The sequence below is a fragment of the Urocampus carinirostris genome, chromosome 19, assembly GCF_059441175.1.
Source record: "Urocampus carinirostris isolate Australia breed hairy pipefish chromosome 19, RoL_Ucar_1.0, whole genome shotgun sequence".
Classification (NCBI taxonomy): domain Eukaryota; kingdom Metazoa; phylum Chordata; class Actinopteri; order Syngnathiformes; family Syngnathidae; genus Urocampus; species Urocampus carinirostris.
The window spans coordinates 28,779,538-28,794,842 of NC_142367.1; the positions used below are offsets into that span (position 1 = coordinate 28,779,538).

The 15,305-nt window shown below is 42.0% G+C and overlaps 1 protein-coding gene across 3 annotated transcripts in view; it reads right to left on the reverse strand.

Moving 5' to 3' along the window:
* Nucleotides 1-15,305, reverse strand: part of LOC148347934 (chaperone Ric-8A) — a 45,938-nt gene that overhangs the window by 15,404 nt on the left and 15,229 nt on the right. For 2 of the 3 annotated variants that reach the window (XM_088323610.1, XM_088323609.1), the window contains 7 exons: nucleotides 13,119-13,216; nucleotides 12,930-13,015; nucleotides 5,907-6,018; nucleotides 5,607-5,701; nucleotides 5,492-5,539; nucleotides 3,485-3,502; nucleotides 742-831 (listed from right to left, as the gene is read on the reverse strand). In XM_088323610.1, the coding sequence (XP_088179736.1) occupies nucleotides 742-831; nucleotides 3,485-3,502; nucleotides 5,492-5,539; nucleotides 5,607-5,696 (246 nt within the window). In that variant the 5' untranslated portion in view covers nucleotides 5,697-5,701; nucleotides 5,907-6,018; nucleotides 12,930-13,015; nucleotides 13,119-13,216. The remainder of the gene's footprint in view (nucleotides 1-741; nucleotides 832-3,484; nucleotides 3,503-5,491; nucleotides 5,540-5,606; nucleotides 5,702-5,906; nucleotides 6,019-12,929; nucleotides 13,016-13,118; nucleotides 13,217-15,305) is intronic. The other variant, XM_088323611.1, reaches the window with a different exon arrangement.

Genomic DNA, 15,305 nt, shown 5'->3' on the forward strand with positions numbered 1-15,305 from the left:
CACTCCGCTACAAGCACCCCTAGGGCATCATGTTCATCTGTTAATAAACAACGGGGTAGACTGCTGGAAGTGTGAATTTCCCTACAGGGATGAATAAAGTATCTATCTATCTATCTATCTATCTATCTATCTATCTATCTATCTAATTTAGTAATAGGGCTGCAACAATCAGTCGAGGTTGACAAAAAAAATTCGATCATAGGAACAGTTGACCATGAATTTCCTTGTCTACTGTTGTCAACAGACACGTTATCTCGACAGTCTTGGTTTCCTCTTTTTCTTTTTCAAGGTTACATTGATCACTTACCTTAAACAAAATGAAGTCATTTTATATTTTTAGATTTTGTTTATTTTGTCTTTTGTTAGCATATCGGGTATTGGAGTCATCTAAAAGTAATCGAAAGTCATCAAGTCACAATGCTGCAATGTTATGGTATTCGGATGACGTCACTGATTCTTGATTTTTTTTAACAGGTTTTCAGATTAGATTATTAAAGTAATCCTCCCGACCCTAAATCAAATTTAATATAATAAAGTCTAAAAAAGTTTCCAATACTTTGGTTTCAATTCAATAAAAGCTCTTTTGTGTTTTTATGCATTTTTGACATGGGAAACAAATATTCTCATCTGCATTGTTTGAAAATTCATAATTTTCAGAGGTTTATTGGTCTGACCTAGTAACTTAGTTGGAAAATTTGACGCAGCTAAATATAGTCATCAGAAATGGTGTGTTATTTGCACCTGTCTAAGGAGCAGGCCTCGCTCTTCCTGCTCATTTTCCTCGCTGTCCGAGTCGGAATCCGTGCTTTCCCGAACTTTATTCTTCCTGAACTGGAAAAATCAACAGAAAAGTCATGTTAGCAGGTTGAAAGAAATGGTTGGAATGGACTTTCAGTAGAAATTTAACATGAACAAAAAGTATCATGTTTACAATTTACAGGGTTGGGTAGGGTTACTTGAACTGGATTACTTTTCAATGACTTTTGGATTACTCCAATACCAAATATGCAAATAAAAGACAAAAGAAATTAAATAGGAATAAAATGACTCAATTTTGTGCAGGCTTGGGGAGTAACAGAATACATGGAACGGCAAAAATGATGTCGGCAAGCTGTTTGGATTGATTTTCATTTTGTTTCTGTGGCATTTGATGTTTGTTTTGTCGGAGATCAAAGAGATCAAAGCCAGGAGAGAAAGCTTACCACGTCTTGTGAGTCATCATTTTATTCATATTGAGTTTATTTTGTCTTTAGTAGCATATTTGGTATTGGAGTCATCCAAAAGTAATTGAAAGTAATCAAGTTAAAGTAACCCTACCCAACCCTGCCCGTTTTTGAGCTTGTGCAGAAAAGTTTTAAAGCGGTGGTATCAAAACTATGGGCCGGGGATCATTTTGCAGCGATCCGCACCTTGTACCAAAAGGGAAACTTTCTCCTGAAAAATATGTTTTCTTATGCTAGATAGATAGATAGATAGATAGATAGATAGATACTTTCTTCATCCCCGTAGGGAAATTCCCACTTCCAGCAGTATCCTTGTGTAAAAAAATAAAATAAAAGATATAGAATACAAAAATACCCAATATAATGTTTTGCTATAGAGTATTTAAATAGTGCTACGGAAAATACACACTGTCATAAAAATAGGGTAATATGCAAATGTGGGGGTGTGGTTTATTGTGGGCTTTTACTCCCCCGGGTGGAGTTAAAGAGCCTCATGGCATGAGGAAGAAATGATCTCCTCAGTCTGCTACGCAGGTTCTTTAAATTTATAACGATGCATGATGAGCGGGGAAAGGTTTTTGTTTTCCTAGAGTTAACAAGTGTGGAAAATTATATGGTTAAATACTATTTTCTGTTTCAAAACTAAAATAGGTTTGTGCAGATAACACGCTGCAAAAAAAAATAAAATAATGTTATATTAGTTTCAAGTATTTTCTTTGAATCGACTAAATATTTACCTTGTCTAAAATAGGATTATACTTCAAATGAGTGAAGCGGATGATTTTGCTCATTTTAAATAAGTTTTAGCGTTCTTATACAAATAATTCTTAAAATGATGACTAAAATGTCAGCCCGTCATAATTTGTGACTGGAGTAAGATATCTTTATTTGTGAGGACCATTATCCGATTTGTTTCTGTACATTCCTTCTTCATTTTTCAGTGAAAAAGAAAACGACTGTTCTCCCTCAGCATATTGGTTTTGTATCTAGGTTGTGAGACTGTCAAGATAAAAGCTGAAATGAGCAGTTTTTATTACAGAATATTCCGAGCACAAATGAGTTACAGAACAATAGCTGCGAAATCAATAGTGTGTCTACAAAATGGCCGATAATAACTTTTGTATTGGGAGGGTGGTCCTAAGGCTGATTCAAAACAAGAGCTAAAAAACCTGATTATAACGAGCCCGTTTCCTGGCTACAAAATAAAACGCAGCTTCTCACGAGGAAGCTCAATAATAAATAATCAAGAACTCAAATGATTGTGACTTTAGAAAAAAGATTGAATGAAGAGGTTAGACTCATAACTGTATATAGGTAGTGACACATTTCAATAAATCAATAAGTAAAAGTGTATATACCTATCAAGATGGCTACTGCATCCTTCAATTTGTTTCTATTTGGCCCTCGGAGCATAGAAAAAGAGTTTAAACATTTTTTTTTAAACTCTTTTTCTATAGGCTTAAATATAAAGAAAAAACACTAGCTAAAATATAGAGAAATTCCTTTTCTGTCTTTGACCTTATATCCCTCTTGGGCTGTGACGTCCCCGGATGCCACCGAGAAGCAAAATAAACGGCGTGTCCCGTTGAAAAGCAGACAGCGATTTTAGCAATCAGGGAATGCATTGCGCTCATTTCATCTTGGAGTAAGTAGCTTGAACTTTGCTTACCATGTCGCTGGAGAACTTCTGATTTTATTGTATGAGTTCGTTATTAAAGGAAAATTTTACCTGCTGTTGTGTACAGCGTGTGTTCCTTTTTTGACTTCGCCTCATTTTAGGTATGTGATTGTGACCTTTCCTCGCGTGTATTTTGCAGCTTGTCTTGCAATTAATATAATATTGTCCTGAAGGCTTCCAGTTTTGTTTGGTCTAGGTTGGCCCCGTTAGTAGTCATCGAGTTCAGTGATTTTCAACCACGGTGCCGCGACACACTAGAAATGATCCAATGTCACTTGTTATTACAGTGGAACCTCGGTTTTCGAACGCCTCTCAGTTCGAACAAATCGGTCCTCGACCAAAAATTTCGAGAAAACTGCCGACAGTGGTCATGAAATCAAAAACTAATTCTTCGGAAGTCATTACAGGTGGAAACCCAGATTACAAAAGGAATTATTTGCCATCCACGGAAGAGTAATGAATTGCCTACCTAGAGGATTTTCATTATTTAGATTAAAAGCCAAATAAGATGAAACCATTCGAGCGGCACGGCACCATGTTTGTGAATAACGAGGGAAAATTCTCCAACAAAAATCGTCCGTACCTCTTCGAGTTTTCGTTGCTATCGACGAGCAGTCAGACCACGTGGGCGAAAAAGCGAAAGAGAGAAGAAAGAAAACAGCATTAGTACACTTAGTGGTGTCCGTAACGTAAATTTTTTTTACTAGCTGACGCCATCTTTTTATATATTTTTATATAGTGCTTTTCAAGTCAAGACTTCCCAAAGCGCTTTACAGTGTGCTTCACATTTCCCAATAGCGGCCGTGCAGCCATGTAAGGCGCTAACCTGCTTAGTGGGGGGATTAGGGGTTCAGTGTCTTACCCAAGGACACTTTGACATGTAACACCGAGGAGCCGGGATTCGAACTGCGATCTCTTGATCCCAAGACAAGTGCTCTACCTCCTGAGCCACTGCCGCCCTACTGGCCGAAATCATCTTTGCAGCCTCTGTTAAGCTCCTTCTGTTGCGCGTGCAAGTATGTGACATTTTTATACGCGCTCTAATATACTCTTCCTTTTTCATATTTTTGAGGGGTCCGGGTTGACCTTTGGATAACATTTGAAACAGCCATTTTCTTTCGTGCTACACTAACAGAAAACTGTGAGCATGAAATCCTTCTCCACCCCACCTTTGCCTCCGTTTTCCTTCTTCCTAATCCGTTTTGCACCGAAAAATCTTGCTAAAGGTAAGATGAGAGCGGATAGGCTCAGTGGAAAAACAAATATAAAGGATCTTTGAACTCAATGGGCCATAGTTGACATATATTTGATAAAGAAAAAATGTAATCGCAAAACAGAAAATGATTTCTTGCTATTTATAAAGACTTAGAGTTTGTCTTTTGTTGTTGTTGCTAACTGTGGAAATATATACTGTTGCGCTAAAACGAAAATATATAAATTATTTTGGGTTCTTTGTTACTGCTAAATGTAATTTGCACCTCTTTTCATTGCACTATTGTAACCATGCACTATTCTATTTCATTGCATTATTATTAGAACTTTAGGCCAGTTTCTAAGTACTACATTTGAATTATTGCTAGCCTATTTATCCTAAGTCTTCTTTTTTCTCTTCAAAGCCTTTATTTCATGTTTCACCCTGGAGTGCCACGTCTCATCTCCTAGCATACAATGTCTCATCTCATCTCATCTCATTAGCCGTACCGCTTATCCTCATTAGGGTCGCGGGGGTGCTGGAGCCCATCCCAGCCATCTCCGGGCAGTGGGGAGGGGGACACCCTGAACTGGTTGCCAGCCAATCGCAGGGCACACGGGGACAGACAACTCACTCGCTCATTCACACCTAGGGACAATTTGGACCGACCAATTCACCTGAAATGCATGTTTTTTGGAATGTGGGAGGAAACCGGAGTGCCCGGAGGAAACCCACGCAAGCACGGGGAGAACATACAAATTCCGCACAGGAAGTCTGGAGCTGGATTTGAACCCACGACAGGTTCCCATGAACTGTGCCGCACAAGCGCTAACCTCTGCGCCGCCGTGCTGCAGCATACAATGTCACCCAACGTTAATATCAATGACAATGAAGACAGATCAATTCTATTTTATTCCATTCTGAATGAAACAAAAAATATATACCTTGTGAGTTTATTTTTTTTTTAATTATTTTTGCTAAATGTTATTGCTCTTGTTTTCATCACATTACTATGAGAACTTGCACTATATTGGAATGTTTTTTTCTATTTATCTTGATGGTCTTCTATCTCTTCAAATTCTTTATTCCGTGTTTTACCCTGGAGTACCACGTCTCATCTCCCAGCATACAATGTCACCCAACGTTGATATCAATGACAATGAAGACATTTCAATTCGAAGGAGAATGGCTGAGCATGCAACCAGAGAGGATCAGCAGGCGACTGATCCAGCGGAATTACTAATCAGAGATGGACAGCAAAGTAGGAAGAAGGCCGGATGACGTACGGGAAAGACACTGAGGATGGTGCGGTGTGGGGGATGTGTGTGTGTGTGAGAGGGGTGGGAGGGAGGAATCGGGGTTAGGCGGATGTGAGGATGCGCTGTAAAAGATGCTTACTTTCCTCCTGTCGCTCTCCTCGGCATTAAAGAAGAAAGACTGGGCGTGCTGTCGGAACACGGGAGCACAGTCACCGCAAAAGCGAGGTGAGCTTATTTGAATATCTCGACCTTACCTCGGAGTTGAATTCCTGCAAGTGGGCATGAACGGCGCGCTCGTCCCCCTGCCTGATGCAGCGGATAATCCCTTCCACGTCCGCCACCATGCTTCCTGCAAGAGCGCGTCCATAATTCAAATGGAACTTTCACCATCATCGGAGTACGAGGGGGAGATGACGCCTTCACGGATTAATAACATTCACTCGCAACATAAAGACGTCTTTCACGAGTTGAAGGACGAAATCGAAGCGCGCTTCTCCTTTTTACGATCTACTTCACACCGAGGGAAACGGCGTATCGGGTTGTTGAACACCTACCTCGAAGAAATGTCCGGATCGAGAGTATGATGTATTGAAGCCGAGTTCTGCGGGGTTCTGCTCGGTTCCGGTGGAGCGTGGCTCTCTAACGCCCGCTTTCTCACTCTCTCTCCTGTTAATCCAAAAGAGAGATGAAGGGGCCACGGAGTTTATAATCCACTAATGGACTCGGACTTTATATCTGTGATGATCGACAGGCTCAGGCTGCCTACCTGACAACCTACGGTAGAATCATTAGAGAAATGAACACCGTAGTAACAATTGTTGTCCCCTGCGGCACGCTAACAATTCGAAAATATGTATAGAACACTCTAAAAAACACACACAAAATGTTACAAAACGGTGCCTTAGTGGTTAGGCCATCTGCCTCACCGTTCTGCGGTTCTGTGTTAGAAGCTTAGCCGCAATGTTCCCTCTAATTTTCCACGCGTTCACACAAAGTGGGTGAGCAACGCTTGAAACAACAGTGAGCAACAGCAATCCCAAGTGTGGCAACTAAGTCATGATCGAACATGGCCAAAACTTGACTTCACGTTACATTTTGCTGAGTTTCCGGTTTCTTTTTATTTCCTGATATATTTTGTCACATAATATTAACATTTTTGGGGGCTTATTGAGTCGGTTGTAAGATACAGAACTGTACTCAATCACATTTTTGAGTGGAAGTACAATGTTGGCAACAAGATTCACTCGATATACTTAGAAATTATTTGAATGCAACACAAACTTTTTCTTCTTTTTTCTGTATTTTTTTTCTACTTTTTTGTTAATTTTTTCTTTTTGTTCTCCATTTACTTTTTTCCTACGTTTCTTTCTTTTCTTTTCCCTGGCTTTTTTCTAAATTTTTCCTTCTTTTTTTCTCTTCCTTTTTTTTTCTTAGCTTTAACTACTTTTTCATTTTGGTATTTTTTTTGTTCTATTCCCCCCTTCTTTTAAGTCATTTTGTGCATAGTTTTACACAATATTTGGTCATGTTGGGATTAAAGAAGCAAAAACAACCTGAAGAGCTGTTTAGGACCCGAAGGAGCCGGTTCCTTTTAGTGAGCCAAGCCGAAGAAGCCGGTTCTCGACAAACTCTACTAACTTTACCCAACTTCGTTCTACTTCGACTCGACTTCCAAATACCGCATTTAGGACACAACGTCAGGGAAACCCGTGTATTTTTACCTTCAAGCACTGTAACTTTGACTTAAGTCGCTTCTTAATTAATAATTTTGAGCCCTCATTTTTGTGCGCTGGCTAGATTTTTTTCTGAGAATGTGCGAGCTGTGCGCAATTGCGCACGCGCGCAGTTTAGAGGGAACACTGCTTAGCCGATCCACTATTTTCATCCATCGTGTAAGAGATGATAAGCACTTTAAAAAAACGATTTTAAATCAGTAATTGCCCTAAGTTAATATGAGCAGCGGACGTGTGCTCGATTCCCACATTTTGAATTGAATAGTCTTTATTGTGGGCAGCACGGCGGCGCAGTGGTTAGCTCGTGTGCGGCACAGTTCTGAGGTCGTGAGATTGAACCTCCTGTGTGGAGTTTGCATGGTCTCCCCGTGCTTGTGTGGGTTTCCTCCGGGCACTCCGGTTTCCTCCTACATTCCAAAAACATGCATTTCTGGTTAATTGGCCGGTTCAAATTATCCATAGGTGTGAATGAGCGAGTGAATGGTTGTCTGTCTCTGTGTGCCCTGCGACTGGCTGGCAACCACTGCCCGAAGATAGCTGGGATGGGCTCCAGCACCCCCGCAGCCCTACTGAGGATAAGCGGTGGAGATATTGGATGGATGGATGGATGGATGGATGGTCTTGGTTGTCATTGATATTGAACGTTATAGATAGATAGATACTTTATTCATCCCCGAAGGGAAATTCACATTTCCAGCAGCATCTCTGAGCTGAGAACAATACAATAATAAAGCAAAAAGAATACGATATACAAATACCCAGTGTGACGTGCAAATGCCCACTGTAGCGTGTTATATAGAATAACTAAATAGTGCTACACAGAATACATATTGCAATAAGATTCGGTAATATGCAATGAAGGTGGTGTGGTTTACTGTGGGCTTTTACTCTGCCGGGTAGAGTTAAAGAGCCTCATGGCACGAGGAAGAAAAGATCTCTTCAGTCTGTCCGTAGTACAAGACAGTGACAGCAGTCTGTCGCTGAAACTACTCTTCTGTCTGGAGATAATGCTGTGTATGTGTAATGTGCAACGAGATTGGACGTGGCACTCCAGGGAAAAAACTGTGATATAGAGACTTTGAAGAGAAAGGGAAAAAAATACTATCACGATTAAGAGGCAATAATAATAATAATAATAATAAAATGAAAATGAATATCGCATGGTAACAATAGTGCATTAAAAAGGAGTGCAAAAAGATTGAGCAGCAACAATGAAAAATTCCAAAATAAGTCACAAGGTATGGCTTTTCACAGTTGTGTGCAATAGTCTATCTATCTATCTATCTATCTATCTATTGATGAATCTATCTACCCGGTTCATATCCCTCGAGAGGGGTGACCGACAGCAAGACAAACACATACAATAACAAAGGAAATAAAAAAGGGAAGATGTAGCAAAAAACAAAAACAAAAATCTTTGGACCATGGCCAACCCAAATGCCCAAACACCCAAACAAGTTAAGCACCTCAGCACGCTAGTCGGTCATGCTTTCGGCCCTCCAGATGAAACGGGCCACAAGAAAGCGGCCATGTCACTCACACTCTTCTGTTCAACAGCAGGGCCCAACAGCTTTCGCTGGTTTACCCCTGCCGCATCATACAGGTGCCCTGTCCAAACATCCCACTATCCTTTCACAACACCTCTCCACTCCTTCCTATCACCAACAAGAGCTCTAGCTTCCACTAGATTTCGACCTCTTTCCTGCAGTGCACTCGTAACACCATCCATCCAGGTCAATGGCGGCCTTCCTCTCGGTCTCCTTTCATTGACTTCTGCTCTGTAGATCCTCTTCAACATTCGCTCCTCATCCATGCTCTCCATATGTCCAAACCAACCTAGTACTCTCTTATCCACACGCTTGCTCAGTTCCACTACTACTCCAAGTGTGCAATAGTACTGTATATATTTTTACAGTGTCATTTAAGAAGAACAAAAAAAGACAAAACCTCTTGGTTTTTTTCCAGGTGAAACCTGACCTAGTGAGAGAAGTTAGGAAAAACACTACTACTTGTTGCCATCAAACATGATCCAGTATCATTTCCTGCAAAAGTTTGACTTCAGAGGATGTTGACATTTGTGTGCTCCCGAAGATTTCTTCAGACGTCCTAAAGTAGCCCACAAAGAAGATCAGAATTTCCAGTGGGAATGGAAGCTTTTCCTGGCAGGATGCTCAACTCTTGTACGCGGTGGCTAAAGCAGGGGTCGGAACCTTTTTCACCCAAAGAGCCATAAAAGCAAAAACATTTTTTTTTCTTGAGCGAGCCACACCATATATTTGAAGACAATATCCAACTATTTGCCCAACTTGCTCTCCTGACAAAAGCTAATTCTTCAGCGCATTTTATTGCACTGCGATGGTTGATGATTGAAGCAAATCTAAGAAATAATAGTGCCAGAGCCCGTGTCACATACCCATATAAATATACCAGTTAAAATTGGTCTTGGAGGGCAGCACGGTGGAGCAGTGGTTAGGAGGTGTGCGGCACAGTTCTAAGGTCCTGAGATCGAATCCTTCTGCGTGGAGTTTGCATGTTCTCCACATGCTTGCGTGGGTTTCCTCTAGGCGCTCCGGTTTCCTCCCACATTCCAAAAACATGCATTTCAGGTGAATTGGCCGGTCCAAATTGTTCCTAGGCGGGAATAAGTGAGCAAATTGTCTGTCCCTGTGTGCCCTGCGACTAGCTGGCAACCGGTTCAGGGTGTCCCCTGCCTAGTGCCCGAAGATTGCTGGGAGGGCTCCAGCACCCCCGCGACCCTACTGAGGATAAGCGGTGCAGATAATAGCTAGATGGATGGAAATTGGTCTTATAGTGTTGAGGTCGTTTTTGTCCCAAATATTAGTTACAAAACAAGGTGCAAGCAAAGATCTCTTGTAAGAATGTCACAAAATACTGCAAAAGAGGAGGAGTACTTTCAACGCAGGCTGCCTACTGAGATTCTACTGTATTTTTATTTTTATCTTTAATATTCGTAATATTATTTCATGTGAACATGTATATAGTTTCTTAGTTTACGCTGGCAACTGTGTTGACAGCAAAGTAAGAATTTCACTGTGCAGGGAAACGTAGTTCTTTACTATGCATATGACAATAAACACTTTGAATTCAAATTTGAATTTGCGGAAGTGTTGAAATCTAGGCTTAAAACACACTAGGATTCAATAGTTTATGAATGACTTTAATTTCATGTTGACGATGTCTGTGTATTGTTTGCCGATCCCCTGGCGACATCCATTTTGGCCTGGTCATTCTGGAAAGGGGATGACCTCATAGGCGGCCCCTCCTCAAGGTTACTTCGTTTTCCTCATGCCTTTCCTTGCTATATATAGGTTTCAGATCAGGGGATGCTGTAATCATAGTCTGTACAGCCCTTTGAGACTTCTCGTCCTTAAGGGCGAGACAACTAACCATGACTTGACTCGACTACAGCAACATTTGATCCCGGAGCCATATGTACTCATGCTATCGCTCGCGAGCCACAGGTTCCCCACCCCTGGGCTGAAGAAGAAAGGCCGACAAGTTCTCAAGTGTCCGAGTGCGAGCTGCAACTTTACAACAACAGGATGCAAACCGCGTCAGGGCCCCAAAAAAAAAGGGGGCCACGGGACCCCAGCGACTATGTATATTTCTTGAAAATGAATAGGACACTTGAGGCAGGATATCAACAAATCACCCGTGTGCACCTTCCAGTCCAAAATTGATTTCCAGCAAAGCGTCGGCGATACATAGAATTTATTGCAACATTGTGACCTATTGTCATAACACCGGGGGACGCCATAACTCATAGAGGACCTCTGCCCACGTAAAAGACCATTCCGGACTTATGTAATATAGTTTGGTGTGGTTTTGTGCATCTGGAGATCAAAATTAGAGAACAACATATTAAAAAAAGGAATCCTTTTTAAAAAAATACAATTTTCACTGTTCCACATTTAAAAGCCATTACATCGTGTCAGTATCATGGTACTACAACACTTTTTTCACAAAATGACAAAAGGTATTTCACCCAATGAACACTTTTCAGAAAAGGCAAAAGTAGAGAACAACAATGACTGGCATAGGAAAAAAAAAACAGAACGATCGGTAATTAGTAAGAAATATACTGGCCTCTGCTGTGAATGACTTGAGTACATCTGCACTGCTCTGTCGTGATTTTGGTCCATTCTTCTTCCAGCCTACTCCACAGTTGGGTGATTGTAGTGGGTTTCTTGACCATAACTTTGTCACCAAGGATTTTCCAGAGGTCTTTATTCGATTGAGATCAGGACTCTGGGCAGGCCATGACATTAATTCAAGAAAAATTATTTCGCCATTTTGCTGTGCGACATGGAGCATTGTCCTGCATGAAGACTGAAGGCCGGTCGGGCGATGGACGCAATTGAGGAACAATGTGCTGTTGATTGTTGTTGTTGTTGAGTCACTCAAGGCGCTAGACTCGCTCGTGGGAGACTCCGTAGTTCTCCGAAGGAGAGGGGGCTGCGACTGTCCTGTGCCGCCAGGCCTGCCGGGTTGTGACCCAAGCAAACCAAGCATACGAAGCCTCTGAAGTCCTTAGTACGTTCGGACAGGCCGGTGCATGATTTATGGAAGCCCCGTGGGCAGGTCGTACAGGTGATTGGGGTGTGGTCGCAGCGAACGGTTCGAAAGCACCACTGGCATTTGGACCGGGGCCAGAGTTGCTCTCGATGTCGCCCGCCCTAAGAAGAACAGAGAGAGGAGAGTAGAAGAGAGAAAAAGAGAGGGACAGATAGATAGAGAGACAGATAGAGTAAAACGCAAAAAGGGGGAAAAGAGAGTGAGAGAGGTGGGGAGAGAGTAGGAAAGAGAGGCATAGAGAAAATGAGAGACAAGAGTGTAAAGAGGGAAGAGAGAAAAGGAGAGACAAAGAACGAGAGAGGACCAAGAAAGAAAGAGAGAGCGAGTCGGATTCGCAAGGCTTCCCCGGAGAGAGCCCTTCGCAGGACACCACGGGAAGGTTGCACGTGCTGTTGAAGAAGGTTCTGTATTCTGTCTGCCATGGAGCTGTACAAGAGACCCAACTCCTGCTGCCCCAAACCATGACACAAATAAATTGCTGTTGGGCGATGAAGTAAGGAACCATGGGCTGTTGAAGAACGTTCTGATACACATTTTTATTTACTCTACCATGGAGCTGTACAAGAGACCCAACTCCTGCTGCCCCAAACCATGACACTAGTAAATTATAACCTTATCTTCTTTGTTCCTTTATTTTCTTTGTTTTCTTTTATCCTCACTGTTAAATGTAAACTGGAGTACCATGCCCAATTTCGTTGTCACAATATGTTCAACCCATTTTGTAACAATGACAATAAAGGTATATTCTATTCTATTCTAATATCTCCATCTTTCACAGCCTTTTTTTTTTTTACAAACTTTGGGTTTAGTCTTTCTCCAGTGTTGTGTTGGTTGACCTCTGATCTACCTATTCCAATGTATCTTCCCATGGATTGACCGACCCACCAACCCAAAAATCCAAAATACCACGTGTAGCACAATGTATTAAATGTATTACAATTAACTTAGTTACTTATTTCTCTAGGCTTGAAGTTATTCCTGGGAATGTACTGACAGTGCCTTGGCATCACGGGCCACTTAGACAAAGTGGAAAACTCCAGGGAATTTCCTGATTTTTATGATGTATTGTTCCATTTTTTTTAAAGGGATCATAAATTATAAACAAACATTTTAAAGATCCATCATTTGGGGTAAAAGCATTTTGTATAGTTTTGGGGATTCTCTAAATTTATCCATACGGTCAGACATATTGACCTGATTAAAATCCATTCGTTGCAGTATTGTGAAATAGGCGTGTCGATGGCTCACTTTCCTCATTACGCAGCTGCAGGAGTCAAGTTCAGGATCTGGTCAACCGGAGGGAGTTTGCTTCCTTCACTCACGTCGCTTTTTCCCTTACCGATATTTGTCAGCGTGCAAAGGAGGAAATGACAGAATCAATTAAGAAAAGACGTCATTCCTTCTGGATCAGACGACACCGGCTTATTATTATTTTACCTGGTGACGGCCCATGACTCGGTGCAGTGACGACAAGGGCCGAGCAGGTGCTCCCGGCACTTCAGGTAAACAACGAGTTCCCGGAGGAAATTGCTGCGCTAGAGGAATGAGAAAAAAAGAAGTGGGATCATTGGGAATCGCTGCATAAGATGACTTGATTTTCTTAGGACTTTCGAAGCAAATTTCCCAAATTCTCCAGTAGCATTAAAGCACAGGTGTCAAACAAGCGGCCCGTGGGCCGGATCAGGCCCGCCAAGGGTTTTAATCTGGCCCGTGAGACAACACTCAGAGAAGTGGAAGAAAAAAAATGAGCTGCAGTTTTACACATGTCCACCTGATGCCATCCAAGCCAGGCACCACTTGCAAAGCATTTGTAGTAGTATCTCTCTCACTTCTTTTTATTTCTTTCTTTTTACCATTCACCCTGTTTCTTCTCGATCTTTTTTTCTTTTATTCTCACTCTCTTAAACTCTTTCATTCACTCTCTTTTATTCTCTCTTTTTCACTTCTATCACACCCTCTCTATTTCTCACTCTTATTTTGTCTTTCTCTCTTTATCATTTGTATTTCTCTCTCTCTTTTCCTCACTCATTTTCTTTCTCTCTTTCTCATGCTTACTCATTTTCTCTCTCTTTTGTTTGGTCTTTTTCTGTGTTTTCATTTGTTTAGTCTATCCCCCTCTCTTACTTTCTTTCTCTCGTCACTTCTTTCTCATTCTCTTTCTCTATTCTTTTTCACTTGTTTCCCTTTTTTCTCGGGTTCTGTCTTTCTCTCTCTCTCTCTCTCACACACACACTCTCCTGTTCTCTCTCTATTTTATCTCTATCACTCTTCTTTTGTCTCTTTTTCTCCTGCTCTCACTCTTTCTTTCTTTCTCCTAAACCTACTAGTCCGGCCCCTGTTAGATTTTTTTCTCCTAGCATGTGGCCCCCAGCTAAAATGAGTTTGACACCCCTGCATTAAAGAGACAACGTATATTATTTAGTGCCTACTAGTGGAACAAAAAAACTTTCATTCAGTAAAAAAACAAACAAAAAAACATTCATTTGAATACAAAGCAAATACATGAACCAGCATACCCCCCCAAAAAGAAAAAAAGAGTGCTTAACTAAAAGGAAAAATACAAACTACGGAGACTTGAAGTGGCCAAACTGCATTATTTTCTTATTTTTTTTCCTCGCCTTTTGTTTTTTTTGGGGTTCCCTGAGGAACAAGATGGCTGTGTCAGGACCAGAACGGAAACAGATCTCACTCGCGTAACGTTTACCACAAGTTTTATTAAAGGAACAAGGAAGGGCTGCGTCCACGATCCGGTGTTCGCTCTCGTTCTTGGCTTGTGACCCGAACACGGAAGTGGATCTTCCGTAGCGAGCGATAGCGGCGTCAGGGGCGGAAAACTGGTCGGTAGCCAGGACTGGGAGAGCAAGACCAAGTCGGGGTCGGAAACGAGTTGTAAGCTGGGACGGGACAGCAGAAGTGGTCGGGATCAAAAACAGGTAGTAAGTCAGGACGGGAGAGCAGACGTGGTCGGGATTAAAACAGGTCGTATCGGGAGACAGAACAGGAGCAAAACACGGGACAGGCGGGAGTCAGGGTCGAAAAAGGCTTGCCTAGTATACGCAGAGATTTGCAGACGGACTGTCAACAGGGGATTGACAGGACTGGGTTCAAATACTGACAGGGTGCCAATCAGAACCCGCGGCGGTTGGCGCCAAATTAGCGGGCACAGCTGAGTCACATCAGTAATCATGACAGGCTGACAAGTATATTAGCCCCTTCTGGATAAGCCTCAGGTTGTATCAAATAAAACAAAGTTCCCAACCTAGGAGTATTTAATAAAAAAATACACGTTTGTATGATAGTTCATCCATCCATCCATTATCAGCACCGCTTATCCTCAGTAGGGTCACCGGAGGTGCTGGAGCCCATCCCACCTATCTTCGGACACCCTGAACTGGTTGCCGGCCAGTCGCAGGGCACACAGGGACAGACAATTTGCCCGCTTGTTCCCACCCGGGGACAATTTGGACCTGCCAATGAACTTGACATGCATGTTTTTGGAATCTGGGAGGAAACTGGAGTGCCCGGAGGAAACCCACGCAAGCACGGGGAGAACATGCAAACTCCACACAGGAAGGTTCGATCTCATGACCTCAGTACTGTGCCGCACACGCGCTAACCACTGCG